The 27,819-nt window shown below is 50.8% G+C and overlaps 3 protein-coding genes across 4 annotated transcripts in view; 2 read left to right on the top strand and 1 right to left on the bottom strand.

Annotated features, from left to right (window-relative positions):
- The window catches only part of SRP68 (signal recognition particle 68), a 35,687-nt gene extending 22,526 nt beyond the window's left edge, over window positions 1-13,161 (bottom strand). The window contains exons 1-7 of the mRNA XM_059380816.1: window positions 12,955-13,161; window positions 11,030-11,096; window positions 8,777-8,890; window positions 6,445-6,640; window positions 3,261-3,343; window positions 2,665-2,774; window positions 2,221-2,303 (exon numbers count right to left, since the gene is read on the bottom strand). Of these exons, the coding sequence (XP_059236799.1) occupies window positions 2,221-2,303; window positions 2,665-2,774; window positions 3,261-3,343; window positions 6,445-6,640; window positions 8,777-8,890; window positions 11,030-11,096; window positions 12,955-13,126 (825 nt within the window). The 5' untranslated portion in view covers window positions 13,127-13,161. The remainder of the gene's footprint in view (window positions 1-2,220; window positions 2,304-2,664; window positions 2,775-3,260; window positions 3,344-6,444; window positions 6,641-8,776; window positions 8,891-11,029; window positions 11,097-12,954) is intronic.
- A 6,473-nt stretch (window positions 13,162-19,634) lies between these two features.
- Window positions 19,635-22,335, top strand: GALR2 (galanin receptor 2). Of its 2 annotated transcripts, none has more exons than XM_059378663.1 (2): window positions 19,635-20,129; window positions 21,442-22,335. In XM_059378663.1, the coding sequence occupies exons 1-2, from the start codon at window positions 19,762-19,764 to the stop codon at window positions 22,235-22,237; spliced, it is 1,164 nt and encodes a 387-aa protein (XP_059234646.1). In that variant the 5' UTR covers window positions 19,635-19,761; the 3' UTR covers window positions 22,238-22,335. The 2 variants fall into 2 exon arrangements, with proteins under 2 accessions (XP_059234646.1, XP_059234647.1); XM_059378664.1 differs by lacking the exon at window positions 19,635-20,129 and adding an exon at window positions 20,154-21,352.
- A 449-nt stretch (window positions 22,336-22,784) lies between these two features.
- Window positions 22,785-27,753, top strand: ZACN (zinc activated ion channel). The gene is made up of 8 exons (XM_059379723.1): window positions 22,785-23,830; window positions 23,911-24,035; window positions 24,182-24,226; window positions 24,369-24,475; window positions 24,678-24,847; window positions 25,581-25,705; window positions 25,836-26,307; window positions 26,729-27,753. The coding sequence occupies exons 1-8, from the start codon at window positions 23,719-23,721 to the stop codon at window positions 26,914-26,916; spliced, it is 1,344 nt and encodes a 447-aa protein (XP_059235706.1). The 5' UTR covers window positions 22,785-23,718; the 3' UTR covers window positions 26,917-27,753.
- Window positions 27,754-27,819: the final 66 nt, after the last annotated feature.

Here is a 27,819-nt window from a genome sequence, read left to right as displayed (position 1 = left end):
GGTAATATATAAATTGTATTTAAGTTCCTCTTTAATATCACCTATCTTAACTTACAGAAACCCAAACATTAAAATGACTAAACGAAAGGTTAAAAAGAGCCAACGTGGGGCACCTGGGTGGCTCAGTGATCTCTCTTTCAAGTAAATACATAATATATATATATATATATTTTTTAATTTTACATATTTATTGGACAGAGATCATAAGTAGGCAGAAAGGCAGGCAGAGAGAGAGGTGGAGGCAGGCTTCCTGCTGAGCAGACAGCCCGACGCGGGGCTCGATCCCAGGACCCTGGGATCATGACCTAAGCTGAAGGCAGAGGCTTAACCCACTGAGCCACCCAGGCGCCCCAATACATAAAATCTTTAAAAAAATTAAAATAAAATAAAAAACAAAAAGAGCCAACCCTAGGGTGCCTGGCTGGCTCAGGTGGCAGACCATGTGACTCTTGGCCTCAGGGCAGTGAGTTCAAGTCCCAAGTTGGATGTGGAGCCACTTAAAAGAATAATAATAATAATAAATATTTTAAAAACGTAAAAAAATTTAAAAAGACCAACACCAGGGGCACTTGGGTGGCTAAGTTGGTTAAGCGATGGCCTTTGGCTCAGGTCAAGATCCTGGAGTTCTAGGATCGAGTCCCATGTCCGGCTCCCCGCTCAGCAGGAGGTCTGCTTTTCCCTCTGACCTTCCCCCTTTCATGTTCTCTCTCTCTCTCTCATTCTCGCTCAAATAAATAAATAAGATCTTTATTAAAAAAAAAAAAAAAGAGCAATGCTAAGTCTTAGTAAGGGTGTAGGAGAAAAACCTATCTGTATGTGCTATAAGCAAAAACGCAAATTATCAGAAACTTACTTAAAGATATCTGTCAATATGAATCAAAAGCTTCCAAAATATTCAATCCCATGATTAGGAATGTACTCTAAGGAAATAACTAAGAATGTGTACAAAAACATGGGTCTTCACAGTAATATGATTTATCCCTTCAACAACAATAGTTAAGTGCTCACGTGACTTGACCGGTACAATGTAGTACCACGTGGCTACCAAAACAGTGTAGAAATACCTACTAAAGTGGAAAAAAACACTCAAGACACTGTATTTTAAAAGCACATTACTAAGCAGTGTATATGGAGATCCCGTGGGCGACTGAGTGGCTCAGTCAGCTGGGCGTCTGACTCTTGGTTTCAGCTTGTACTGTGGTCTCAGGGTCTGGGATGGAGCCCTTCGGCAGGCTCCGCACTCAGCAGGGAGTCTGCTTATTCTCTCTCTCCCTCTCTGCCTCTCCCCCAACCCTTGCTCTTTCTTGCTCTAAATAAATAAAACCTTAAAAAACACACACACACACACGCACGCATTTTCTTCCTACATACACAAAAATCCGTATGCTATTCATCATGTTATTAGTAGTGATCACCTCTGATTCTACCACGTGATTTTAGTCTTCCCCCCATCTTTTTTTTTTTAAGATTGTATTTATTTATTTAGACAGACAGAGGTCACAAGCAGGCAGAGAGAGAGAGAGAGAGAAGCAGGCTCCCTGCTGAGCAGAGAGCCCAATAGGGGGCTCGATCCCAGAACCCTGGGATCATGACCTGAGCAGAAGGCAGAGGCTTTAACCCACTGAGCCACCCAGGCACCCCATTTCCCCCCCATTTTTTACTCCTACTTTGTCTACTTGCTTACATTACTTGCCTTGAAAATAAGATAAAAAACTGAATACTTCAGGGGTGCCTGGGTGGCTCAGTGGGTTAAGCCTCTGTCTTTGGCTCAGGTCATGATCTCAGGGTCCTGGGATCAAGCCCCACATCAGGCTCTCTGCTCAGCAGCGAGCCTGCTTCCCCCCTCCTTCTGCCTGCCTTTCTGCTTACTTGTGATCTGTCAAATAAATAAATAAATCTTTAAAAAAGAATGAAAAAGACATGGATATAGGGGTGCCTGGGTGGCTCAGTGGGTTAAGCCTCTGTCTTTGGCTCAGGTCATGATCTCAGGGTCCTGAGACCAAGCCCCACGTCAGGCTCTCTGCTCAGCAGTGAGCCTGCATCCCCCCTGTGCCTACTTGTGATTTCTCTGTCAAATAAAGAAGTAAAATCTTTAAAAAAAAATGGATATAAATATGCATATATTAATAACCATTACAATGACTACCGAGATCATGGATTACCTCTTTTTCTGGATTTTTACAAACCAAAGACCTCACAAAAATGTATAGACTACATTACCTCTAATTTCTCAGCCAGAAGACCCTCAGTGCCGCCAGACCTCAATCTCATCTGCATGAGTTCATTGATAGCTGACTGGTCCCCTGAGAAAAGAGAGAGCTGTTGAGTAGAAATCCTCAAGGGTCTGGTCTGGTGTCCCAAGAATCGCTAGAATCAATACTGAGCTCTTCCCCTTGTACAAGCACATTTCAGTGAACCGCAGGTCCTTTCACGAAGCTCACTCACAAAGGAGTACAGAATTGGCAGGATGGAAACAAAGCGAAGGAACTGCCTTCCATGACATTAAGCTGGGCTGACGCTGACACCTCTACTTTTCTCATCAGCTAAAACCCGTGCCAAGGACAGATGCAGGGACAAGGAAAACAGGAAAGTTAAATCCTCTAGGCTGTCCGAGATGAACCACCGCCAACCCACTAGTCTGTGCCCGACTCAGCCCCTGCTCACCGATGTTATATGCACAGTAGCGGATATTGGGTGAGATCTCTTCCACACGCTGGTTATACAGCACTGCCTGCTCTTCTGTGAAAGCACTGGCCAGTCTCTCGTAGATAGTTCTGAGAGGAAAGAAACACCAGCTTTCTTAGCAGCCTTATTTTAAGAAAATAAAAAGGAATACAATGGCTAAAAATGAAACATGGCACTATGCTAAGATCCTTCTATCAAGTAAGAGAACTGCATGGCTCTAAAATGAATGAGGATCATCAATATTCCTAAAGGGAAGGAAAACAAATGAGTAACCAGGACTGGCTCAATTGACTGGGTGTCCGACTCTAGATTTCGGCTCAGGTCATATTGAGGTCATGATCTTGAGGTCATGAGATTGAGCCCCATGTAGGACTGAGTAAGAGTCTGCTTGAGATTCTCCCTCTCCCTCTGTCCCTCCCCACCGCACGCTCTCTCCAGCACGCATGCTATAAAATAAATAAATCTTAACTCAATAATAACTGCACTTCTGTAGAAACAATCATCAGGTGATCTGCGGCTTGAAAGCGACTATGTACGAGCGAACCCAGCCGCGGCTTTCGGACCAGAACACTTACTTGCATTTGTTAAAAGCCTCAATTGCAGCTTTCCATTCCTGATGTTCAAAACGCAGCATTCCTGAGAGGTAAGCTGTGTACGCCTGAAAAGGAGAAGAATGGAACTGTTTCAACACCAAGAGCCAATGTCACTGCTCAATCTCCCCCACCTGCTTTCAGTTTTGACATCAGGAATATAGAGATATACATCAGGGTGATTTTACTTATTTATTTATTTATTTATTTATTTTTTAAAGATTTTATTTATTTATTTGACAGAGAGAAATTACAAGTAGATGGAGACGCAGGCAGAGAGAGAGAGAGGGAAGCAGGCTCCCTGCTGAGCAGAAAACTCGACGCGGGCCTCGATCCCAGGATCCTGAGATCATGACCTGAGCCGAAGGCAGCGGCCTAACCCGCTGAGCCACCCAGGCGCCCTACTTATTTATTTTTAAGAAGGTTTCAAGCTCAACCTGGAGCTCAGTACGGGGCTTGAACTCAACCCCAAGATCAAGACCCAAACTGAGATCAAGAGGCAGACAATCAAGTGCACCACCCAGACACCCTTATTCAGGGTGACTGTAAAAGAGAAAACTTATTGGGGGACCTGGAAGGCACTGTCAGTTGAGCGACTGGCTCTTGGTTTTGGTTCAGGTTATGATCTCAGGGTGATGGGATTGAGTCCCACATCGGGGTCCGGGCTCAGAAAGCAGAGTCTGCTGGAGACACTCTCTGCCCCACTCTGTAGGAGGCATGCGCTTGCTCTTTAAAATAAATAAATAAATAAGTATTTTTGAGAGAAAACACTATTTAATAAAATGTGATACACAGATAACTCACCATGATTCATTTACTGCCTAGGAAAGAATTTTTTTTTTAAATTCATTTACAGAGAGAGAGATCACAAGTAGGCAGAGAGGCAGGCAGAGAGAGACGGGGGAAGCAGGTTCGCTGCTGAGCAGAGAGCCCAATGCGGGGCTCGATCCCAGGACCCCAAGACCGTGACCCGAGTCAAAGGCAGAGGCTTAAGCCACTGAGCCACCCAGGCACCCCTTAGGAGAGAATCTGAAGGAGAAAAGCCCAAAAAACCTGTTTTCTCATGTGACTTAATGATTAGTTTCCAGGATATAACATTCAGTATCAGAAGCTGAATGTAAATCTGTGGCACTTTTTTTTTTCTTTTTTTTTTAGTATTTTATTTATTTATTTGACAGAGAGAGAGAGAGACAGTGAGAGAGGGAACACAAGCAGGGGGAGAGGGAGAAGCAGGCTTCCCATTGAGCAGCGAGCCCGATGAGGGGCTCGATCCCAGGACCCCGGGATTATGACCTGAGCCAAAGGCAGACGATTAACACCTGAGCCACCCAGGCACCCGTTTCTATTGTTTGTTTCTTTTTTTAATTAGTTTCAGAGGTGCCTGGGTGGCTCAGTTGGTTAAGCATCTGCCTTCAGGGCGCCTGGGTGGCTCAGTGGGTTAAGCCGCTGCCTTCGGCTCAGGTCATGATCTCAGGGTCCTGGGATCGAGGCCCGCATCGGGCTCTCTGCTCAGCAGGGAGCCTGCTTCCTCCTCTCTCTCTGCCTGCCTCTCTGCCTGCTTGTGATCTCTCTCTGTCAAATAAATAAATAAAATCTTTAAAAAAAAAAAAAAAAAAAAAAAAGCATCTGCCTTCAGTTCAGGTCATGATCTCAGGACCCTGAGACTAAGCCCCATGTCGGGCTCCCTGCTCAGTGGCAAGTCTGCTTCTCTCTTCTGCCCCATTCGTGTGTGTGCGTGTGCTCCCACGGTCTCTGTCAAATAAATAAATAAAATTCCTTTTTTTTTTTTTAAAGATTTTATTTATTCATTTGACAGAGATCACAAGTAGGCAGAGAAGCAGGCAGAGAGAGAGGAGGAAGCAGGCCCCCTGCTGAGCAGAGAGCCTGATGCGGGGCTCGATCCTATGATCCTGGGATCATGACCTGAGCCAAAAGCAGAGACTTTAACCCCCTGAGCCACCCAAGCACCCCTAAATAAATAAAATCTTAAAAAAAATTCATTTCAAGAAATTTTTACTTTTCTGAAACTAATAATACACTACATGTTAACAGAATTTTTTTTCTGAATTTAAATAAAACTTAAAAGTCCAAAGAGCCCTGAAATAAAAAATTTTAATTCTGTGAACTTCCCAGATCTTAGAGTCAAGGTTTCTAACTTCATTTCAAGAGATGCATGAACTTTTAAAAAAAGAGTTAAAGCTAATTATGGGACACCTGGATGGCTCAGTCGGTTAAGCATCTGCCTCCGGTTCAGGTCATGGGATTGAGCCCACATCAGGCTCCTCGCTCAGCGGGGAGCCTGCTTCTCCCCCTGCTGTGCTTACTCATTCCCTCTCTTCTCTCTGACAAATAAATAAAATCCTAAAAATAAATAAGGGGGCGCCTGGGTGGCTCAGGGGGTTAAAGCCTCTGCCTTTGGCTCAGGTCAAGAACCCAGGGTCCTGGGATTGAGCCCCACATCGGGCTCTCTGCTTGGCGGGAAGCCTGCTTCCCTTCCTCTTTCTGCCTGCCTCTCTGCCTACTTGTGACCTGTCAAATAAATAAAATCTTTAAATAAATAAATAAACTTTAAAAATAAAAATAAGGGGCACCTGGGTGGCTCAGTGGGTTAAGCCTCTGCCTTCAGCTCAGGTCATGATCCCAGGGTCCTGGGATCGAGCCCCGTATCGGGCTCTCTGCTCAGCGGGAAGCCTGCTTCCTTCCTCTCTCTCTGCCTGCCTCTCTGCCTACTTGTGATATCTCTCTCCCTCTCTGTCAAATAAATAAATAAATAAATCTTTTAAAAAATATAAATAAATAAAAATTAAAATTAAATGAATGAATAAATGTTAGAACTTATTACTAAAAAAACAAGAGCTCAGGGCACCCGGCTGGCTCAGTTGGTGGAATATATGACTCTTGACCTTCAGGTCATGAGTTCAAGCCCCACATTTAGTGCTGAGATTACATACATAAGTCAAGGGAGAAGAAAACAAAACAAACCAAGAGCTTGAAAACAAAAACAATACCAACTTTGCCTTGAAAAAGCAAGACCATGTTATTTCCTCTCCGGTCCATTTATAATATTAAGAAACTATTCTCTTCAACTAGGAAGTCACGTCTCTAATCTCCGCAGTAAAGCAAAGCTGATACAAAGCTACTACTCCGCAGTAGTAGCAAAGCTACTAACCTGAGCCTCTAACTTGGTCTTGGCGTCCACACGATTGCTCTCACACAAGCGTTCCAACTCCTCCGCATGCTTCACGGCTTTGCGCAGGCGAGACAACAAATGGAACCGTTTTCGGGGTTCGGTATTGGCTTCCTGTTTCAGCTGCATGGCATAGCTCCAGGCTCGTTCAGCATCCATCAGAACCAGAAGCAAATACCTAAATGAGAGAGAACAGGCAACCGAACGATGAACACCAGGAGCATCAGACTTGGATATTCCCCAAGGCACAATCCTCAACTTCTTAACTTCTCCCTACACCCTCCTTGGCTTTCCTCCTGAGAACTACTCTTCTCAGAGCACCTGGGTGGTGTAGCTGTTTAAGTGTCTGACTGTTGGTTTCCGCTCAGGTCATGATCTCAGAGTCATGAGATCAAGCCCCACATCAGGCTCTGTGCTCAGCATTGAGTCTACTTGAGATTCTTTCTCCCTCTTTCTCTTACCCTCCCACTCAAGCACTAAAATTTAAAAAAATATTTTTTTTAAAGATTTTTATTATTATTTATTTATTTGACAGAGATCACAAGTAGGCAGAGAGAGAGAGAGAGAGAGAGAGATGAGAAGCAGGCTCCCCGCTGAGCAGAGAGCCCGATGTGGGACTCGATCCCAGGACCCTGGGATCATCACCTGAGCTGAAGGCAGAGGCTTTAACCCACTGAGCCACCCAGGCGCCCAATAAAATTTAAAAAAATATTAAGGGGGATTAAAAAAAAAAAGGAACTACTCCTCACAGCATCAATCATGGCACCCAATCAGTATCTCTGATCAGGCTCCACCTCAAATTTCTAGCCATCTACCACACAGATCTCACTACTAAAAACACCTGCTACCACCTCAAACTGGGCAAACACAGACCACAGACCTGCTCTTCCCCAGCTTTAGCAAAGAGGCAGTCCAAGCACACAATCTGGCCTCATCTTTGAATCAACACCTCCTCCATCCCAACTGAGCTGAAAACCAAGTCCTGAAGACACACTGTACTGAAATGGTCAAGAACATGCTCTCGAGTCAGGCAGGGCTGGAATCTCAGTGCCATCCGTCACTAACTATGTGACAGTGGACAACGTTACTAACTTGCTGTGCCTCAGAATCCCATTAGTGATACATGTAACACACTTAAACCAGAGTCTGGCACTTACTAAGGACTGAATAAACTAGCCACTTTATTTTTATACTGGAGAAATTCTGTTAACCTACTGCCTTGATAAATCTTTCTTAAATATCAGCTTAATCTTATCTCTTCAAAATGAAGATCTCATGATCACAGAGACCCTTCCTAACCTGTTCTCATCAGATTTAACCAATACCCGCTGCTGAATCCCATCCTGGGCTCTATGCGCTAGTTTTCTATGTCTCCATACACAAAGCTCCCAGGCTCTCTGCTGCCTGAGCAGCAGCTAACTGTCCAGAGCATTATAATTCCTAAAGTACATTCAGACACCAAGGCATCCCTCACACAGAATGTTTTTGCCTCTCAGAAACCCCTCAAGGTCCAGCCTCCTCAACGCAAGCTTCCTGGCTTCACTAGCAAAAACCCCTGGGACACCTAGCTGGCTCAGTGAGTACAGCATGCAACTGTTGATCTCTGAATTGTGAGTTCAAGCCCCACAATGGGGGGAGAAATTACGTAAAAAAACTAAACAAGGGGCGCCTAGGTGGCTCAGTCAGTTAAGCATCTGCTTTCAGCTCAGGTCATGATCCCAGGGACCTGGGATGGAGCTTGGCATCCACTGGTCTTCCTCAACGGATGCTCAGTGGGGAGTCTGCTGCTCCCTCTCCCTCTGCTCCTCCCCCTTCTCGTGCATGTGCACACTTAGCACGTGCACTCTCTCTCTCTCTCAAAAAAAGAGTAAAACAAAACAAACACAAAAAAACACACTTTACAAAAACAGGTGGCAAAAGGAGCAACTTGGCCCATGGCTGAAATTTGAGGAACTGGCCTAAAGACCTTTAATACATGTCGACAGACCAACCTTCTGCGAATGTTAAGCCTGGCTGCATTCAGCACTGAAACATGAAACTCTTCTGCAACAATTCACACACAGATTTCTTTTACGATACACGTATTTAAGTAAGCACTTACACACTGAAACTCGCACCCCAGGGCCCTTACCCAACATCCCATCAGGTTCTAACTGCGGACTAGTATTCAGCACTCAGCCCAACTCCTGCTACCGTTACTGAGCCTCCGTGTCCTCATCCTGTAACTTAAGAGCTGGCACAGCGGCTAACACATATCTGTCCCATAAACGTATTAGTGAGGAGGATTTCGCCACTAGCACAGAGCAGTCCGTACCTGTTATCAGTCAGAAGATCTTCAGTTACTTTTTTCCCTGTAAATTTGTGCCTGTTCCCCATCTTGAAGTTGAGTGTTTTCCGAAGACGTCTTTGTCTACGGGAACAGTAGCCCCTGAAGGAAAAAACACCAATAATTCAGGCAAGCTGACGGTACTTTCCATAGTAGATTCTGTAATAAAGCCTGAAGGTTTGCGGTGTTTTACTTAATGGTTACCACAGACACCACACGTCATCTTGCAAACACTCCGTGAACTACAACCTGCAGGGCAGTATGACTGGTGCCACCAGAAACGTATTTCAAACCTAACCTAAGGTGTCAGACGTCATGACTGTGGTGACCTTTGGGGAGGAAGGGTTTGTGATCAGGAGCAAAAGGGGGACCTCTGGGATGCTGGTCACATTGTCCAGTAATGTCTGCTGGTTACAGGTTGTGAAAAATTCATCTTTTTCTATATACTTTTCTGTATATAAACTATACTGCAATAGAATGGTAAGAAAAAAAAAGGGGGGGTGTGTGCCTGGGTGACTCAGTCGTTTAGTGTCTGCCTTTGGCTCAGGTTATGATCCTGGGGTCCTGTGATCGAGTCCCGCCCATGTCGGGATCCCTGCTCCACAGGAAGCCTGCTTCTCTCTCTCCCTCTCTCCCTGCTTGCGTTCCCTCTCTTGCTGTCTTTCTCTGTCAAATAAAAGATAAAATCTTAAAAAAAAAATTAGAATGGTAAAAGAAAAAATCCTTCAATAAAAAAGTATTTTTTTAAAAAGGAGAGGGGGGATGCCTGGGTGGCTCAGTTCATCAAGTGACTGCCTTAGGCTCAGGTCATGATCCCAGGATTATGCGATCGAGTCCTGCATCTGGCTCCCTGCTCAGCAGAGAGCCTGCTTCTCCCTCTCTCTCGGCCTGCTGCTCTCCCTGCTTGTACTCTCTCTCTGTCAAATGAAAAAATTAAATCTTTTAAAAAATTACAAAAATAAATAAAAATAAAAAGGAGAAGGAACAGGGGCTCCTAGGTGGCTCAGTCAGCTAAGTGTCCAACTCTTGATCTTGGCTCAGGTCTTGTGAGTTTGAACCCCACACTGGCCCCATGCCTAGCATGGAGCCTAACCTAAAAAAAAAAAAAAAAAAAAGGAGATGGAACACGTAAATTAAATGAGCAGAAAGCCGACTGCTGTAATAACTGAGTGATAGATTCATCATGGTATCCTCTCTACACTGGCTTTTGAAAATGTCCTTAATAATTAAAAAAAAACAAAAAAAACCCTCAAGTCATAACAGTCTCTAACTAAAACTTCTTCCATTAACTTCCCATCACGCCTACATTAACACCTGAAGGAGTTACCCGGGCTTATAAGAAGGGCCCTACCTATTCTGGCCCCTTAGCTTTCCCACTTCATCTTTACCACTCCCCACCTTGCTCAATTCATCCCAGTGCTGGGGACCATTTATGTGACATGCGTCACTCCTTAGAATCTGTGGAATGTTTTGTAAAGTAGCACTTTTAAAAGTCCAGCAGCCAGGAGCACCAGCAGGGCTGTCAGCTGAGCTTCTGCCTTTGGCTGAGGGCATGATCCTGGGCTCCAGCCTCACGCTGGGCTCTCTGCTCAGCTGGGAATCTGTTTCTCCCTCTCCCTCTGCCCCTCCCCGCTAAAGCCTATATCTTCAATATTAAATGGTTGGCTATTTCTGCTTCTAAAGCACTGAATTATATTATAGATTAGGCATCTATTCTATTTTTAAGAGTCATATTAAATTCATTTTCCAACTTGAAGGCTGTTACAGAGTTTACCAACAACTTATAATGATATCATAGAAATTATATGGGGTGCCTGGCTGGCTCAGTTGGTGGAGCATATGGCTCTTGATCTTGGGGTTGTGAGTTCAAGCCCCATGCTGGAGATAGAGCTTACTTTAAAATAAATTAAGAAATAACTGAAAAACTCTGCATTTAATCAAGACTCTGACAATATAATTAAGTTTAAAAATTTATGTATTACCATACTGCTTGCTACTTTCAGCAGAAGCCTCCAATATATCTGCAATATTGTGAGGCAAAATGGATAAAGAGGTTGGCTGCTTTTATTCATTGTGAAATTTTAAATTTGAAAAGTTACATTTCGAGGACTCAGTATAAGTTCAGAGTCAGACTTTCTATACTTACTTTCTGACACAGCAAAATAGGTGAGATATTAACAAAGGCAAACCAAGTTTGAAAATTCCACAATAATTTCCATACATCTTACACATGATACTAACCTATACCTCTGAAAATCTCCATGCCGTAAACCATGCTGCTGCTGGGATTCCTTAATAATCTGAAGAACTAGAGCCAAGATTAAGGAAAAGCTTACAATGGTAAGAATCTAAATAAATTGAAACATATTCCCATTAGTCTGTATTTGTACCAAACCAGAGCACGTTAAGCATTAGTACATTAACTACTGACTTCTTTCGTAATCATTTTCAATAGCTATCTTGTCATAAGACAGGGCAAAGCAAATTAGTAAAAAGCTGACTGCCTGAACTATTACTTTCAAACTAAAAAAGGAAGGCATTATTAGCCACTGAGGATTACTGAAATTCAACAGCTTAAATAAAGTTGCTGGATTCTAACTACTGATTATAACTGGGGTGCTTCCCATTGATTCACACCTGGACCCAGTATTTTACTTATTCAAGCGGGGACTCAGATTATAAATGACGTGTACTACTCCTCTATTTGCATAACTTCCTACATCTGCCAAATCTAACTTTTCCTTAACAGCTGTGACGCTGCATAAGCCTGTGGTTAGCACATGCCAACCAAACTATGCCACAGCTTGTATAAAAATATTAGTTTTTCTGGGGGCCTGGGTGGCTCAGTGGTTTAAGTTTCTGCCTTCCACTCAGGTCATGATCTCAGGGTCCTGGGATGGAGCCCCATGTCGTGCCCTCTGCTCCGCAGGGAACCTGCTTCCCCTTCTCTCTCTGCCTGCCTCTCTGCCTACTTGTGACCTCTCTCTCTCTGTCAAATAAATAAAATGTTAAAAAAAAAAATCCTCTACAGACATGTCAACAAAATACTGAACATTAAAAGGACTATTTCAACTAAAAGGAATAAGAAGCTATAAGATTTGTAAAAAATCAAGGCAATTCAAATATCCATCTGGAACCAGATCACCAGTTCAAAAAGTAAAGCTCCAATCTCCTGAAAACCACATAAAGATGTCAAGCTAAACGTGTTATTTCAGAAATTCACCTACATTTTCTCCGTTTGTGGTTCACTTCAAAAGTCACAAACCAGTGTCTCAGGCATTCGGTTGTAATATTGAATGAGATGCGTCAGAAGACGGAAACTACAAACCCATTCCACCAGATCACCTAAACAATTCTCAACAAGATTTGATGCCTACAGGCCTACTTAAGAAAGCGACACAAGGGGTGCCTGGGTGGCTCAGTTGCTTAAGCAACTGCCTTCGGCTCTGGTCATGATCCCAGAGTCCCCAGATCGAGTCCCGCATTGGACTCCCAGCTCCATGGAGTGTCTGCTTCTCCCTCTGACCTTCTCCCTTCTCATGCTCGCTCTCTCTCGAGTCTCAAGTAAATAAATAAAATGTTTAAAAAATACATATGTGTGTGTGTGTATATATATAATAAAGCCATACAAGTGATGTTAAGCTACGTTTATATTCAAAATGGGCAACAAGCTCTTCCTCAAAGAAATCATCTTTGCCTCCACTGCCAGAGAAACTGTATTTTTTTCTGTCCATTCTCCGACGGCTGAAAACCACATAAAGTATTAAGCGAAAAGTATTAAGCGAAAACGTCCATAGGGCAGTTTCCTATCTTTGGTTCAGTGGCTCTAGATACTAAGACAGCAGCTCACTGGGGGGCCACCGTGTCATCCCCGTCACCAGCCCTCCAAACGGGCGACTACGGGGGAACTGCAGAAATCCGCCCGAAATCTCGGTGCCGCCTGAGAGAAGAGAACGTTCCCCACCCTGGAAAGCGAACGAGAAGCGAGAAAAGACCGGTCGAAACACAGACGCTGCAACTCTGAGTGCCAGAAAGTACGGGCGAGAGAAACCGCAACCCTCGGCCTCTCGGGCCCGGAACGCGCCGGGACCCGCCGCCTCTCCCGCCCCCGGCCCTGCATATCGACACGTAGTCATTGCGAGTTAGGCCCGATTACTCTAGGATACTCTCCAAACTCAGGCTATCCCCGAATTCTTTGTTTGCCTTCGATCCAGCTGAAGGCCGCTCGTTTTCCTTATTTTCCTCTCCTCCGGCACCGCGTCCACCGCCGCTACCGCCGCTGCCGCCCCCGCTGCCGCCGCCGCCGCCGCCACCGGGAACCTGTTTCTCAGCCGCCATCTTGCCCCAGCGCCGCAGAGCCAGACGGGATAGAGGAGGCGGGACGACGGAGGCGGAAGAGAGCGATGCCCGCCCCGACGGCCTGACGGGATCGTGGCGGACTCCGCCATCGACGGCCCGGCCCGCGGGCGTGAGCCACTTGTTGGAGCGCGCCTGCGCGTGGGCTCGGGTTTCTGAGTCGCGGCGGGCGGGGCTGAGGGCTCGTTCACGCGGGGAGACCAGAGCTATTGCGGTCTTTCCGGGGCAACCCCACTTCTGGTCCCCCGAGGGCGGAGGACTCGGAAATGCTCCCCCCCCCACACACACCACCTCCTGCATCCCTGCACCGGGGGTCCAGCTCACGTCCCAAGCGGGCGTGAGGGTTAAGGGCAGGGACGGTTGGTTCTGGACTTTGGGTTTCGGGGTGTCTACCTGCCTGGGTACTCGGGAGATGCGGTTCCCACGTACCCACAGGAAGCACTCCACCTGTGAGGGACACCCCTCTGCGCTCTCCTCTGGTGTCCACCCTGAGAAAGCCATGGCCAGAGGAAGCGCTGGCCGGGTCGGGGATCAGCAAGTGAAGACCCAGAAGTTTCTACGCCGGGTCTCCATTTGCTGGTCCCCGACCCGGCGTAGAAACTTCTGGAACTGCCGGGGACCTATGCCTCTGGACTTTGGAGCGAGGACTCCAGCAGTTCGAGGGGAGAAGTTGAGGCGAGGGAGGCTGAGTCCTGCTTCTCCAGCCCTGGCTCCTCTCTTACTGGTTGGGAAATGTTGGGCAAGGAACAGTGTCGCTCTAAACCTTTCCCCTTCTCTGTGAAATGGGGATAACCAATTAAGACGGTTTTTATGAAGATGAAATGAGGCAATTTAGGGGAGCCTGGATGGCTCATTCAATTAAGTGTCTGCCTTCCGCTCAGGTCATGATCTCAGGGTCCTGGGATCTGCCAGGGTCAGACATGGGTTCCCTGTCTGCTTCTCCCTCTGCCCTTCCCCCTGCTCGTGCATGCACACTCTATCTCAAATAAATAAAATCTTTTAAAAAAAGATTTTGTTTATTTATTCACAGCGAGAGAGCGCGTGAGTGCAAGGGAGGGAACACAAGCAGTGGGAGTGGGAGAGGGAGAGGCAGGCTTCCTGCTGAGCAGGGAGCCAGATGTGGGACTCCACCCCAGGACCTTGAGATCACGACCTAAAGGAAGGCAACTGCTTAATGACTGAGCCACACAGTCCTCCTTCAAATAAATAAAATCTTTTTAAAAAAAGAAAAGAAATGAGGCAATTTAGAGTCTCTATTCCGTGTCACAATCACTAGGGAAATGCAAATCAAGGCCACAATGAACTATCACACCCATTAGGATGATTCCTATTTTTCTTTATTTTTGGATGGTTACTATTTTTTGTAAAGATTTCATTTATTTGAGAGAGAGCCCACAAGTAGGGGGAAGGGCAGGGGAAGAGGGAGAAGAAAAAGAATAAAAATAGAATAGAATAGAAAAAAAAAAAAAGAATTGGGAGTGCCTGGGTGGCTCAGTCTGTTAAGTGGCCGCTTTCAACTCAGGTCATGATTCCAGGGTGCTGGGATTGAGCTCCGCATCATGCTTCCTGCTCAGCGGAGAGCCTGCTTCTCCTGCTCTCTCTGCCTGCCACTCTGCCTATTTGTGCTCTCTCTTTGTCAAATAAATAAAAACCTTTTTTAAAAAAAGAATTTTAGGGGCACCTGTGTGGCTCAGTGGGTTAAAGCCTCTGCCTTTGGCTCAGGTTATGGTCTCAAGGTCTTGGGATCGAGCCCCACATCGGGATCTCTGCTCAGCGGAGAGCCTGCTTCCCCCTCTCTCTCTACCTGCCTCTCTGCCTCCTTGTGATCTCTCTCTCTCTGTGTCAAATAAATAAATAAAATCTTTAAAAAATAAAAATTTAAGGGACACCTGGGTGGCTCAGTTGGTTGGACGACTGCCTTCGGCTCAGGTCATGATCCTGTAGTCCCGGGAGCGAGTCCCGCATCGGGCTCCCAGCTCCATGGGGAGTCTGCTTCTCTCTCTGACCTTCTCATTCATGCTCTCTCTCACTGTCTCTCTCTCAAGTAAATAAATAAAATCTTTAAAAAAAAAAAAAATTTAAAAAATTTAAAAAGGATTTTAAAAAAGGAAAAAGAAATTTTTTATTATTAAAAAAGTAATAATAGCATGTATTTGTGAGGATATGGAGAAATTGGAACCTTGGTGTGCTTTTGGTGCACATGTAAAGTGGTGCAGCCCCTGTGAAAAACAGTATGACTGTTCTTTGGAAAATTGAGGAATTATGATTTGATCTGGCAGTTTCGTTTCTGCGTGTATATCCACAGAATTGAAAGCAGGTCTCCAAGGGGGTATTTCTACATTCACATTCATATAAGCATTATTCACAATAACCGACAGATGGAAGCAACCCAGTGGCCCTCAAGGGATAAACAGAAAGTGGTATATCCATAAGCAGAATAATATTAAGCCTTAAAAAGGAAGGAAATTCTGACACAACCTCCAACATGGCTGAAGCTTGAAAATATTGTGCTAAATCAAGTAAGCCTGTCACAAAAAGACTAACATGATAGGATTCCATTTGTATGAGGTATCTACTTTGGTCAAATTCACAGAAAGTACAGTGGTGGTTGCCAGTAGCTGGAGGCAGGAGAAATGGGGAAATTCATTATTATTTAGTGAATACAGAGTTTCAATTTTGCAGGATTAAAGAGTCCTGGAGATTGGTTGCACAACAATGTGAATATGCTTTTTTTTTTTTTTTGAAATTTTATTTATTTTGAGAGAGAGAGCGAGAGAGAGCATGCGCGCAAGTAGGGGAGGGGCAGAGGGAGAGGGAGAGAGAGAGAAAATCTCCAGCAGACTCGCTTCTGAGTGCAGAGCCAATCAAGACATGAGGCTTGATTCCACGACCGTGAGATCATGACCTGATCCAAGAGTTGGACACTCAACCGACTAAGCCACCCATGTGTCTTTGCACATACTTAATATTAGTGAATCCTACACTTTAAAATAGCCAAGATGGTGGGGCGCCTTGGTGGCTTTGTGGGTTAAGCCTCTGCCTTCAGCTCAGGTTGTGATCTCAGGGTCCTGGGACTGAGCCCCGCATCGGGCTCTCTGCTCTGCAGGGCGCCTGCTTCCCCCTCTCTCTCTGCCTGCCTCTCTGCCTACTTGTGATCTCTCTCTCTCTCTCTGTCAAATAAATAAATAAAATCTTTTAAAAAAATAAAATATCCAAGATGGTAAACTGCACATTTTGTGTATCTTACTACAATGAAAAAAAAATCCTAAATAAGTTTCAGGGCACCTGGGTGGCTCAGTCAGTGGAGTGTGAGACTCTGGATCATGTTGGGTGTAGAGATAATTTAAAAAGATAAAATAGCTCTTTGCTGAGCTGGGAGCTTGCTTCTCCCTCTGCCTGCCTCTCCCCCAGCTGTGCTCTCTTTCTCTCTTTCTGACAAATAAATAAAATATTGAAAAGTAAATAAATAGAGGTATCTGGGTGGCTCAGTCCTTCAGTGTCTGCCTTCAGCTCAGGCCATGATCTCAGGGTCCTGGGATTGAGACCTATATTGGGCTTTCCACTCAGTCTCCCTCTCCTGCTCCCCCTGCTTATATTCTCTCTCTCTCTCTGTGTGTGTGTGTCAAGTAAATAAATAAAGTCTTTAAAAATAATTTAATTAATTTAAAAATATAAATAAATAAATAAAATCTTGAAAAAAAAGTCTCCCAAATGTTCTTCTACAAATGAATGGATAAATAGAATTGGTATAACCATCCAATGAAATGTTATCTGGCCATAAAAAGCAATGAAGTACTAATACATGCTACAAAGCATGTGAATCTTGAAAATATTACGCCAAGTGAATAAAGGTGCTCAGAAGACCACATATTGTGTGATTCCATCTATACGAAATGTCCAGGGGCATCTGGGTGGCTCAGTTGGTAGAGCATCTGACTTTTGGTCTCAGGGTCATGGGTTTGAGCCCCACGTTGGCTGTAGAGATTATTTAAATAAGTAAGTAAACTCTTAGAAATGAAAAAAAATCTTAAGAAAATAAAATTTTAAAAAATATATGAAATGTCCAGAATAGGCAAATCCATAGAGACAGAAAGTGGTTGCCTGGGGCTCGGGGTGAGGGTTGAGATTGGAGATCTATGGCTAAATGGCCCAAGTTTCTTTGGGGAAGAACATTCTGAAGTTGATTGTTGTGATGGCTGCATAACTTTATGAGTATATTTAAAACTAAATGCACCCCTTAATTGGGTAAAATGTGCAGTATGGGGATTGTATTTCACTAAAGATTTTTTTTTTTTTTTTTTTTTTTTTGTCAGAGAGAGAGCGAGCGAGAGCGAGAGCGAGCACAGGCAGACAGAGTGGAAGGCTGAGTCAGAGAGAGAAGCAGGCTCCCTGCGGAGCAAGGAGCCCGATGTGGGACTCCATCCCAGGACGCTGGGATCATGACCTGAGCCGAAGGCAGCTGCTCAACCAACTGAGCCACCCAGGCGTCCCAAGCAGTTTTTGTTTTTTTTTTTTAAGATTTTATTTATTTATTTGACAGACAGAGATCACAAGTAGGCAGAGAGGCAGGTAGAAAGATAGAGAGGAGGAAGCAGGCTATCCGCGGAGCGGACAGCCCGATGCGGGGCTTGATCCCAGGACCCTGGGATCATGAACTGAGCTGAAGGCAGAGGCTTTAACCCACTGAGCCACCCAGGGGCCCCTTCACTAAAGATTTTTAATTCAGGTGGTGTTAGTCCTCTAGTCAAAACTCTGGCAGTGGCTTCTTTTTTTGCTCACACTAGAAGTCATGAAGCAATGAAAAAAGCCCTGCATGTCATGTCTGTCACCTCCTCATCTGCCAATCTCTTTCTTATTCATCAACTCAAGCCATAGGAACTTCCTTATCTAGGGACATAGGCACACTCCGGCTTTGGGATCTTAGCACTGACCACTCTGTCTGGAATGTTCTTCCTGTAGAATTCTACTACTCTGGGTCCCTCACCTCCTTCAAGTCTTTGTTCAAATATCACCTTCCTAATGTGGTCTGCCTGGCCACCTTATTTTTATTTTATTTTATTTATTTTTAGTAGGCTCGTTGCCCAGCGTGGAGTCCAGTGTGGGGCTTGAACTCACCATCCTGATATCAAGACCTGAGCTGAAATCAAGGGTCAGATGCTCAACCGACTGAGCTACCCTGGCTACCAAATTTTAAAATGCACCATCTCCACCACCATGGTACTCCCAGTTCCCTTACCCTAATCTATTTTTCCTGCAAGTACTTATCAATTTGTAATAGGTTAATAACTACCTTGAGTTATGTTTATTGTCTGTCTCCTCTGCTAAAAGGAAGTTCACGGAGGGCCTTGATCTTCCTAGAGCTAACTGGTATATGCTAAGGACCCAGAACAACATCTGGAAAGGGGTAGGTGCTTAATGAATGCTTACTGAATGAATGAATAGCAAGCGTCTCATCATTATGAACTGCTTTTGTCTTTCTATTTGGTGAAGTCTGGCAGGGCAGGGGTGTGGATAAGTGTTCCCTGCCCAAAGGAGTAAGAATAGGGCTTCAGAGCTGAAATCCTGGGGTGGGGGGTGAGGGGTGGAGAGGAACAAGAACTTTCCACGCTAGGACCCAATGAACAGGGCAGGGAAAGGTACAGTGGCAGCAGGTGGTGATTTTCAGAGTTGATCGCTGAGGGGGGCATGTGGGTCATTCTATAGAAACACCAACCATGCCGAGTGGCAAGGGCTGGATGCTTAATATGTCAAAATTAGAAACAATTATTTGTTTTATTGCGATCTAAACACCCTCATGGCCATGCCGGAAAATGCTCCTGGAGATGGAACTCTGCTCTCGTATTTCCTTCATGTTTTCCCTTTTTGGATCTCTGACTCGGGCAAGGAGACAGGAATTTGATTCACTGAGCGAAATTCGGCTCACTGGCTTCAGGCCACACATCTCGTTCCAGGCTCACCAGAGTCCCCGGAGGTGCTGCGATCCCACAGTGCTGAGTGAGGCCCAGCGCCCAGTGCCGTCCCCTTCGCCAGCTGTGGAAAGCCGCGGCCCCTCGGTCCACCTGCGTCCCTTGTCACTTGCCCGCCACCCCTTAGGGGTCCCCCGGCCCCGCCTAAGCCAGCCCGGGGAGGCCCCGCGCTCCGGCCAGGCTGCGGGAGAGGTCTGCGCGGTCCCAGGCGGGCGCTCCCGGCTCTCCAGCGCACACTCAGGCCCCAGGGGTCGGTCCCCCCGCCACTCCCGCGTTCAGCCCGGAGGTCGGTTCGCCGCTCAGCAGCGCGGCACAGACCGGCTCCGGGGGCTGGAGCGCGTGGACGACGCGGGCGGGCGGAGGAGCCGGCACCAGCGCGGCCCCTGTCCCCCGCGTGGGCCACCGCACAGCCCTCCCCCCCCACCCCGCGCGGCCGGCTGCTGCGGGGGCCCATCCCACCCCTCCGGCTGCTCGCTCCTCCCCCTGACCCCGGCGCACCCCCACCTCCCGCCCCAGCCAGGAGAGACTCGCTCCGCCCGCAGCTCCGGCGACTCGCGCGGGGCGCTGCAGCGGCTGGAGCCGCCGGAGCTCTGCGCTCGCCAGAACTCAGACGGCGCCAGGAGCCCGGGCAGCCTCGGGGTCGGGGCCGCCATGAATGGCTCGGGTGGCCCCGGGGCCGAGGACGCGAGTGAGGCGGGCGGCAGGGACAGCTGGCAGCCCGAGGCCGTTATCGTGCCTATGCTGTTCGCGCTCATCTTCTTGGTGGGCACCGTGGGCAACGCGCTGGTGCTGGCCGTGCTGCTGCGCGGCGGCCAGGCGGTGAGCACCACCAACCTGTTCATCCTCAACCTGGGCGTGGCCGACCTGTGCTTCATCGTGTGCTGCGTGCCCTTCCAGGCCACCATCTACACCCTGGACGGCTGGGTGTTCGGCTCGCTGCTCTGCAAGGCTGTGCATTTCCTCATCTTCCTCACCATGTACGCCAGCAGCTTCACGCTGGCCGCGGTCTCCCTGGACAGGTGAGCGGGCGCCGTGGCGGCCCCTGGGGCGGGAGCGGGGGTGGTCGGGCACCCAGGTAGGGGCTGGAGAAGAGAGGCGGGACTCGAGGCTCAAGGGGGGGCGCGCAGAGAGTAAAAAAAGGACACGAAGAAGGCAAAGGGACCGGGAGAGAGTGAAAGACAATCAGGAGTGGAGAAGGAAAGAGGAATAAGAATAGGCGACTGCGGTGTCCCTCCGTTAGGTGTGTCCTCGGGCTCCACGCTGCAGACCTCGGCTCTCCGGCGCCGCCGGTGCCCGACCAAGCGCGGCGTTTCTGGGCACATTGCGGTTTTGCGTGCTTCGTCTCGCTTGAGTCCGGTGCCCCTGTGAGGCCGGGGTGGGAGGGATTACTGTGCCCAATTTACAGATGAGATCGAGTTCAGAAGCGACTCGTTCAGAGTCTCCCAGCCTGTAATCGTGTGCGCGGAGCCAACGGTCTGTCTCCGGGCGTCAAACTCAGGCGCCTCCACCTCGCTAGCCTCCATCCAGTCCACGGTTTGCTCGTGGCTCCGCGCAGTCGTCTCTGGTCCGGATTGCGGAATTTGGGTCCTTCGCAGGAGCCCACACCAAAGTTCAAGCGAACACGTCCGAGGGTCCCTAGACCCCCACCCCCCTTGCCCCCCACCTTCAGGCCAAGGGAGAGGCGAGGTCCAGAGGGTCTTCTTTATCGTCCCCGTTGGAGCTTGGAAGCTCCCGGATGATTCCTGGGGAGGAAATCTGGGACTGACTCTGGTATCATCCCGGGCCCCTTCTACCCCCACGTCCTCCTGACCTCCCCTGGACAGGCAGCGAGGTGAGGCCACCTCCCTCACATACCCCGCGGTTCCACTGAGCGCGGAGTGTGTCGGTTCCGAGAGCGCTGGTGGGACCCATAGAGCGGCGGCTCCTCTAAGCAATTCCCTCGCGGTACCTGGCGGTGTCTCCAGGCTGTCCGCTACAGCCTCGAGGCGCCTGGGACCTACGTCTCCCGGCAGCGTCACTGCTGGGTAATCGCAGCCTCCCGGAACTCCGAGGCCGGTTCAGCCTCGGGGTGCCTTGCCGGGTGCAGTGTGACTGTGGTCATGGAGCAGATGAGTGGCCTACACGCCCGCTTCGTCCTTCCTGCTGCCCGGTCCCGCCCCACATCTCAAAGCAGCTCCCGGCGAGTGCCATGCGACCGGCGAGTGCTGTGCGGCCGTGCGCTAGGGACCTTCCTGGAGAGAGGGTGAGGGCTTCGAGGTGTAAGGGTCCGGCCCTACCCCCGCGAATCCACCTGTTCTGTTCACCCGTCTCCCTTCCCGGCCCGACCCACAGGTATCTGGCCATCCGCTACCCGCTGCACTCCCGCGAGCTGCGCACGCCTCGCAACGCGGGGGCTGCCATCGGGCTCATCTGGGGGCTGTCGCTGCTCTTCTCCGGGCCCTACCTGAGTTACTACCGCCAGTCGCAGTTGGCCAACCTGACAGTGTGCCACCCGGCGTGGAGCGCGCCGCGCCGCCGCGCCATGGACCTCTGCACCTTTGTCTTCAGCTACCTGCTGCCCATGCTGGTGCTCGGCCTGACCTACGCGCGCACCCTGCGCTACCTCTGGCGCGCCGTTGACCCGGTGGCCGCCGGCTCCAGCGCCCGGCGCGCCAAGCGCAAGGTGACGCGCATGATCATCATCGTGGCTGCGCTCTTCTGCCTCTGTTGGATGCCCCACCACGCGCTTATCCTGTGTGTGTGGTTCGGCCGCTTCCCGCTTACGCCCGCCACCTACGCGCTGCGCATCCTCTCGCACCTGGTCTCCTACGCCAACTCCTGTGTCAACCCCATCGTCTACGCGCTGGTCTCCAAGCACTTCCGCAAGGGCTTCCGCAAGATCTGCGCGGGTCTGCTGCGCCGTGCCCCGCGCAGAGCCTCGGGCCGCGTGTGCATCGCGGCGCCGGGCACCCGCGGCAGCAGCGTGCTGGAGCGCGAGTCCACGGACCTGACACACGTGAGCGAGGCGGCCGGGACCTCCGCCCCTGTGCTGGCGACTCTCAGCAGCCCGGCCTTGAGCCTGGTACCCGGCCCGTCCTGGCGGGACCAAAATGCCTCCAGCGGCATCCCGACAGTTAATACGACCTGAGGACACTTGGAGAGTATGCTCTGGTGTTCAAAGGATTGGAGAGAGAGGTCGGGGATCTGGGAAGGAATCTCATCTGTTAATAAAATACGCAAAACTTTTCCCATGCAGTCAGGCGCTGTGTCTTGGCATATCTTATGAGGCTCCGTGGTCTGAAGCCTCTGGGACTTCACGGGGGAGCTCCGGTTGGATGGGTGCACGGTGCTTTGCTGATCCACGGGGAGGGAGGGTGGCCCGCATGGAAGGCAGCCAAGTGAAAGTCCCCGTAGAAATCCCTGAGAGGGGGAAGAGCAGGATGGCCCAGGACCCCCGCAGTGGCCATCCAGAAGCATTTGTTTTTCTCCTGTTTTTGTTTTTCATTTTATTTTTTAAAAACATTTTATTTGACAGAGAGATCACAAGTAGGCAGAGCAGCAGGCAGAGAGAGGGGGAGAAGCAGGCTCCCTGCTGAGCAAAGAGCCCCGATGAGGGGCTTAATCCCAGGACCAGAGCTGAAGGCAGAGGCTTAACCCACTGAGCCACCCAGCAGCCCCCCCCCCCCCCCCCCCCGCGCAGGGAATTTGTAGATCACCGAACCAGTAGCCACCTATGCATGGGACAAAGGCAGGCGGAGTGTTTAAGTGCCCCGATAAGTGGGTTGATGGCCAAGCGCAGACACTATGTGTGTTCCCAGGAACACTGATGTGCCAGCAAGTGGCGGGTCCCTCCCTGCTCCCAGCTCTCTGGGGCCCCTTCTGAGTGTCCCCAGCCCAATCCGTGCCCACCCACTTTGGGCCTTGAGGTTTCCTTCTCTGGCTTCAGCTATGTGGGGTCAGGTCTGCATTTCCAAAGGGCCAGGAAAGTCGCCCCCTCCCCCACCAGTCCTCCACCAGGGCCCCCAGGAGCCGTTCTAAGTCACCACTAGGCTGGAGGGAGAATGCTACAGGGCTCTGCTCCTGAGCTAGCCTCTACCCTGCCCTAGGTTTGTCCCACTCCTGGAGTTCTTGAGCCTTTCAAGGCTTTTTGCGTGGAATCAGTTCAGTGTTTGAGGGGAGGCAGGAAAACTCTCAAAGGCGTACAGACCTCACGACGTTGAGAGCAGAGCACTTAAGCAAGGGCTTGACTATTTAATCATGTAGAGACCCGCTACAGAAACACAGGAAGCCCTGTGGCATCTGCCCAGATCAGAAGGACTGGGGAAAGGTGTGTGTGTGTGTGTGTTGGAGGGGTGGAATCTGTGCCTGCCCGGTCCTCTTGGCAGTCTTTGAAAGGGGCAGATTCCAGGTGGTGGAAATGGAGCGGGGCAGGGAAGCCTAGGCAGGTGCAGGGTGGGCAGGGCTGGGTCCTGTGCTTTGTCTTCAGGTGTTTGCGGAACCCGGGGTGGGACGCCAGCTCCAAGGGCCCAGAGCCTTGCACAGGGCACCTGCCCCTAACTGCCCAGTCTCCCAGAGAAGCAGCTGGAACTGAGGCAGCAGTTTGGGCTCTGCGGCTCCATTCAGCCTTCCATGCAGCCACTGACCATGGCTTTGCAGCTCCTGCTGCTCCATTCGGCCTTCCTTAGGCTCAGCTCCCGGGGACCCTTGGTCCAAGGGCGTGGCTTTCGCTCGCCAACAGTTGGTAGGTGGAGAGTGTAAAGTCCTTAAGCTTTGGGATTTGGATCCCAGGGGACGCACCCAAATGACCTTGACCTCCTTCAGCCTGGCCATCCTTCTTCGACTTCAGCTGGCCCCAGGAGGTTCAGGAAACCATCCAGATTCCAAACAATGGGAGTGCACCCCTGCTCGTGGACGTGCAAGTGTTCGTGTCCAATGTATTTAACGTGGTAAGTGTCCTCTGGCCATGGAGGGAAGCAGGGCCCAGGCGCTGAGTTGGGGATGGGCCAGGACAGCCCCAGCCAGTGGTGGGGGCTCCTGCTTTCTCTTGTCCCATAGCGCTGACCCCCGGGTGACACACTGCCCCCTCCCTCAGGACATCCTGAGGTACACAGTGTCCTCCACGCTGCTGCTTCGGCTGGTGAGTACCGGGGGGCAGGGAAGCTGGGATGGGAGAACCTTCTCTTTGTCCAGCTCAGAAGTGCGGGTCTTCATCAAAGCCAAGCCAAGTGGCTTGTATATATATGGGAGCGGGAGGTTTAGCGGCTTCTTTATGTCCCCAGTCCTGGCTGGACACTCGCTTGGCCTGGAATACAAGTGTCCACCCACGGCATGCCGTCACACTGCCCTGGGACTCACTCTGGACTCCGGGACTCACTGTTCAGGAGGCGTAAGTGGGGCGGGAGTTCTCAGGCCAGGAGGCCCCTCCCTGGTGGTCCCCAGACCACAGGCACACCCCCTGCCTCTGTCCCCCTCACCCTCCTGGAACCGGGATGGCAGGAGAGGGCCGCTGGGCCAGGCTGGGGTCTCCCCTACCTCCCCTTCTGAGAAATGACCAAGCCTCCAGCTGCGCTATCTCCCCTCACCAACAGGCTTTGGGTGGACTGGCAGGACCAGAGCCCGCGGGCCCGAGTGGACCCCGACGGACATGTCGACCTGTATTTGGCCCTCACCACGGAGACCAACTGCGACTTTGAACTCCTCCACTTCCCCAGGGACCAGAGCGACTGCAACCTCAGCTTCTATGCTTTCAGCAACACTGGTGCTGACGGGGCAGGAGCTGGGGGTGGCGGGGAGGGGAGGGGAGAGGAGGGGAAGCCTCTGGCGTCCAGCGGACAGGACATGGGGGCAGCCGGCCTGTGTTCACACCGGTCCACCCTAGGCTTAGGGGAGCTGGAGATATCCTAGAGCAGACAGCACACTTCTTCCGTGCGCCTCTCAAACAGCGGCCCGCTTCCCAGCTCTCCCCTGCTCCGGGCTGCGGCCCCCCCACAGCAGCTGCCCTCAACAGCTGGGCCGCTTGTGTCAAGCAAGTCCAGAGCCCGAGGCTGCTGCACCCACCCAGTAACTAGCCCGCAGATCCACCGGTGCCGTCCAGCTCGGGGCCAGAACCCCCACCCTTGCCTCACATCCCTCTCCCCTGGGAAATACTGCAGCTGCCGCCCCCTGAGGCTAACATGGAAGGTGTGAGCAGATACGCTGGTGGAGTCCAGACCACGTCCCCCTCCAAGAAGTGGGGCCAAGTGCATTTAGTTGCACAATGAAAATTCACCTCTGAATCTGAGAAGGCCCTTCCCCTGGCTGGAGAGGATGTGGGGGGGTGCCCAGCCCGCGCACAGAGTGTGTTCACCTCCTGGTCGGCCTCCAGCCACCGTCAGAAGTCTCCACCAGCCCTGGACGCTGGCTAGTCCCTGGCGCATACCCCCAGAAAGAGAGGAGGGAGGGGCCGGGGCCGCCTCTTTCCCCCTTCCCCACTCTCCCCTGCCTCCTTCCAGTGCTAGAGCTGGAGTTCCGGGCCCACGCAGTGAACGAGATCGTGAGTGTCAAGAGGGAATACGTCGTTCGGGACTTGAAGACCCAGGTCCCACCCCAGCAGCTGGTGCCCTGCTTCCAGGTGACGGTGAGCCTGGCGTGGCTGACAGAGAGCTGGTTGGGGGGGGGGGGGCAGGAAGCTGTGGTCAGAGGCCACAGTGCCGCCTTTTAGCCTCCCAGACCCCGTGCGCCCTCCAAAAGCCCGGTCTTCCTTCCAGTTGCGCCTGCAGAACACAGCGCTGAAGGCCATCATAGCTCTGCTGGTCCCTGGGGAGGCGCTGCTGTTGGCGGACATGTGTGGGGGCCTGCTGCCCCTCCGGGCCACCGAGCGCATCGCCTACAAGGTGACCCTGCTCCTGGGCTACCTTGTCTTCCACTCCTCCCTGGTGCAGGCCCTGCCCAGCTCCTCCTCCTGCAACCCACTGCTCAGTAAGCCTTGCCCCCCTCACCTGGCCCTGTGTGTGTGTGGGGTTGCTCTGCTGAGCTCCTGGGGCACAAGGGGTGCAGGCCTGGCCCTGACCTCCCCCCCACCGCCCGCAGTTTACTACTTCACTGTGCTTCTGCTGCTGCTTTTCACCAGCACCATGGAGACTGTGCTGCTGGCTGCGCTGCTGGCCCGGGGCAACCACAGAGCCCAGAGCAGCCCTGGCCCAGCCCCGAGAGGGGAGGACCCAGGGCCACATCCTGAAGGTGGGCAGGGACCCCTGCCCGGAGCAGGGGTAGAGGGAGGAATAAGGCCAGGAGCAGAGCTGGCAGGCTGCCCACTAAGGGCTGAGGCCGGGGATCCCTAGGCTGGGGCTCCCTGCCTTCACTCTGCAGGCTCCCGGGTCTGTCCTTGGAAGACCCAGGTATGGAGCAGGAAGCCAGGATAGCTTCCCTAAGGGCCCAGGTGACCTCAAACTCCCAGAGATAACCTATACCCCTCGCAGCCTCTCTACAGGGGTGCTTCTTCAGCTCCAGGTGGCCTGAAATGGGCCAGACCCCAACATTCATCGGTTGTAAATCGAAGAAAGGGAGAGATACGGGCTGACAGTCCCCAGGGTTTGCCCTCCTGCTCTGGGCCAGCAGGCTGGGTGAGCCCTGAAAACCTGCCTGCCTCTTGCCCCACCAGAAGCTCCCGGAGTGAACGGGCCGAGGAGGAGCTGGCCCGAGGCCGCGGACCGCATCTTCTTCCTGGCCTATGTGGTGGGCATAGCATGTAGCCAATTCTCCTTCATTGGATTCTGGATGTGGGCGACGTGCAAGTCTGAGCCAGCCCCTGGCGAGGTCATACCCCACGGCGGGCAGCCCAGGCTGTAGAAGGGCCGGCCCGGGGCTGCAGAGACCCATGACAGGGTCTCTGGAGAGAGGGGGAGGAAGGATGACTCTCTCCCCTAAGCCCGGAGGATCCCAGGCCACCCCGAGTTCTTCCTTCTGATCGCAGGCAAGCAGAGTGTGAAATAAACCCGTCACCCTCAAGGGTCTATCTTTGCTGGGCTCAGCTGCTCACTCTTGTCCTAAGTCGGTGGGGCCGCCACTTTGCGTCCAATCCCCACTACACTCTTGAACTTGTCACCTACCACTGTGCACTAGTGATGTGACCCCCATTTCTGCAACTATGGTTGCTCGGCCTTGGGCCCTGCGGGGCACTGGGCACCAGGAGACAGGGGCCGGGGTCAGGCCATGCAGGGTGGCCAGAGCTTCTCAGAATTCTTTTTGCAGTGTGCGGGAACCCGGAGGCGCAGGGAGAGGCACTCCTGCTCCAGCACCTGGGGGATGCGTGGGAGGCAGAACACCCCGGATTTTCAGGCCCACGGGTGACGGGGAATACATTTTCTGCATTCAATCCACGAGCGGATTAATCCTGCTTGCTTTTTCTCCATGCCCTTTGGCTGCGCTGTGGCCTGCCCCTCTGGGCCCTACCCACATTTTTGGGCTAGAGGGGGCATTCTCCAACCCCAGCTCTGACCCAGGCCGGAGATGGGCCGTTTTCCCTCCCACTCTTGTACACATGAGGGCCCTTTGTCTTTCTTCTCTGTTCCTTCCTGTCTGGAAGCCATCACATGGCCCAAGCAGGCCCAGGGTCAGGAGCCTTAAGGTGGAAAGGAACCCAGGTATTCTGAGAGTGCTGGTCTGGGGGGGTTCCAGGAAGAAATACAGACCAGGACTCGAGGGCTCAGGGACAGGGCTCTGGACTGGGGAAACGGTGGAAGAAAGTCCCTC

This window comes from Mustela nigripes, chromosome 16 (genome assembly GCF_022355385.1).
Source record: "Mustela nigripes isolate SB6536 chromosome 16, MUSNIG.SB6536, whole genome shotgun sequence".
NCBI lineage: Eukaryota > Metazoa > Chordata > Mammalia > Carnivora > Mustelidae > Mustela > Mustela nigripes.
This window is presented reverse-complemented; position numbering and strand designations above follow the sequence as displayed.

What these genes read in the sequence shown, in the direction of transcription:
- GALR2 (XM_059378663.1), top strand. Translation starts at nt 19,762, where the DNA reads ATGAATGGCTCGGGTGGCCCCGGGGCCGAGGACGCGAGTGAGGCGGGC. An exon ending in GCCGCGGTCTCCCTGGACAG is followed by an intron (nt 20,130 to 21,441) that starts GTGAGCGGGCGC and finishes CCCGACCCACAG; the next exon opens with GTATCTGGCCATCCGCTACC.
- ZACN (XM_059379723.1), top strand. Translation starts at nt 23,719, where the DNA reads ATGCAGCCACTGACCATGGCTTTGCAGCTCCTGCTGCTCCATTCGGCC. An exon ending in CCACGCTGCTGCTTCGGCTG is followed by an intron (nt 24,227 to 24,368) that starts GTGAGTACCGGG and finishes TTATGTCCCCAG; the next exon opens with TCCTGGCTGGACACTCGCTT. An exon ending in CTATGCTTTCAGCAACACTG is followed by an intron (nt 24,848 to 25,580) that starts GTGCTGACGGGG and finishes GCCTCCTTCCAG; the next exon opens with TGCTAGAGCTGGAGTTCCGG.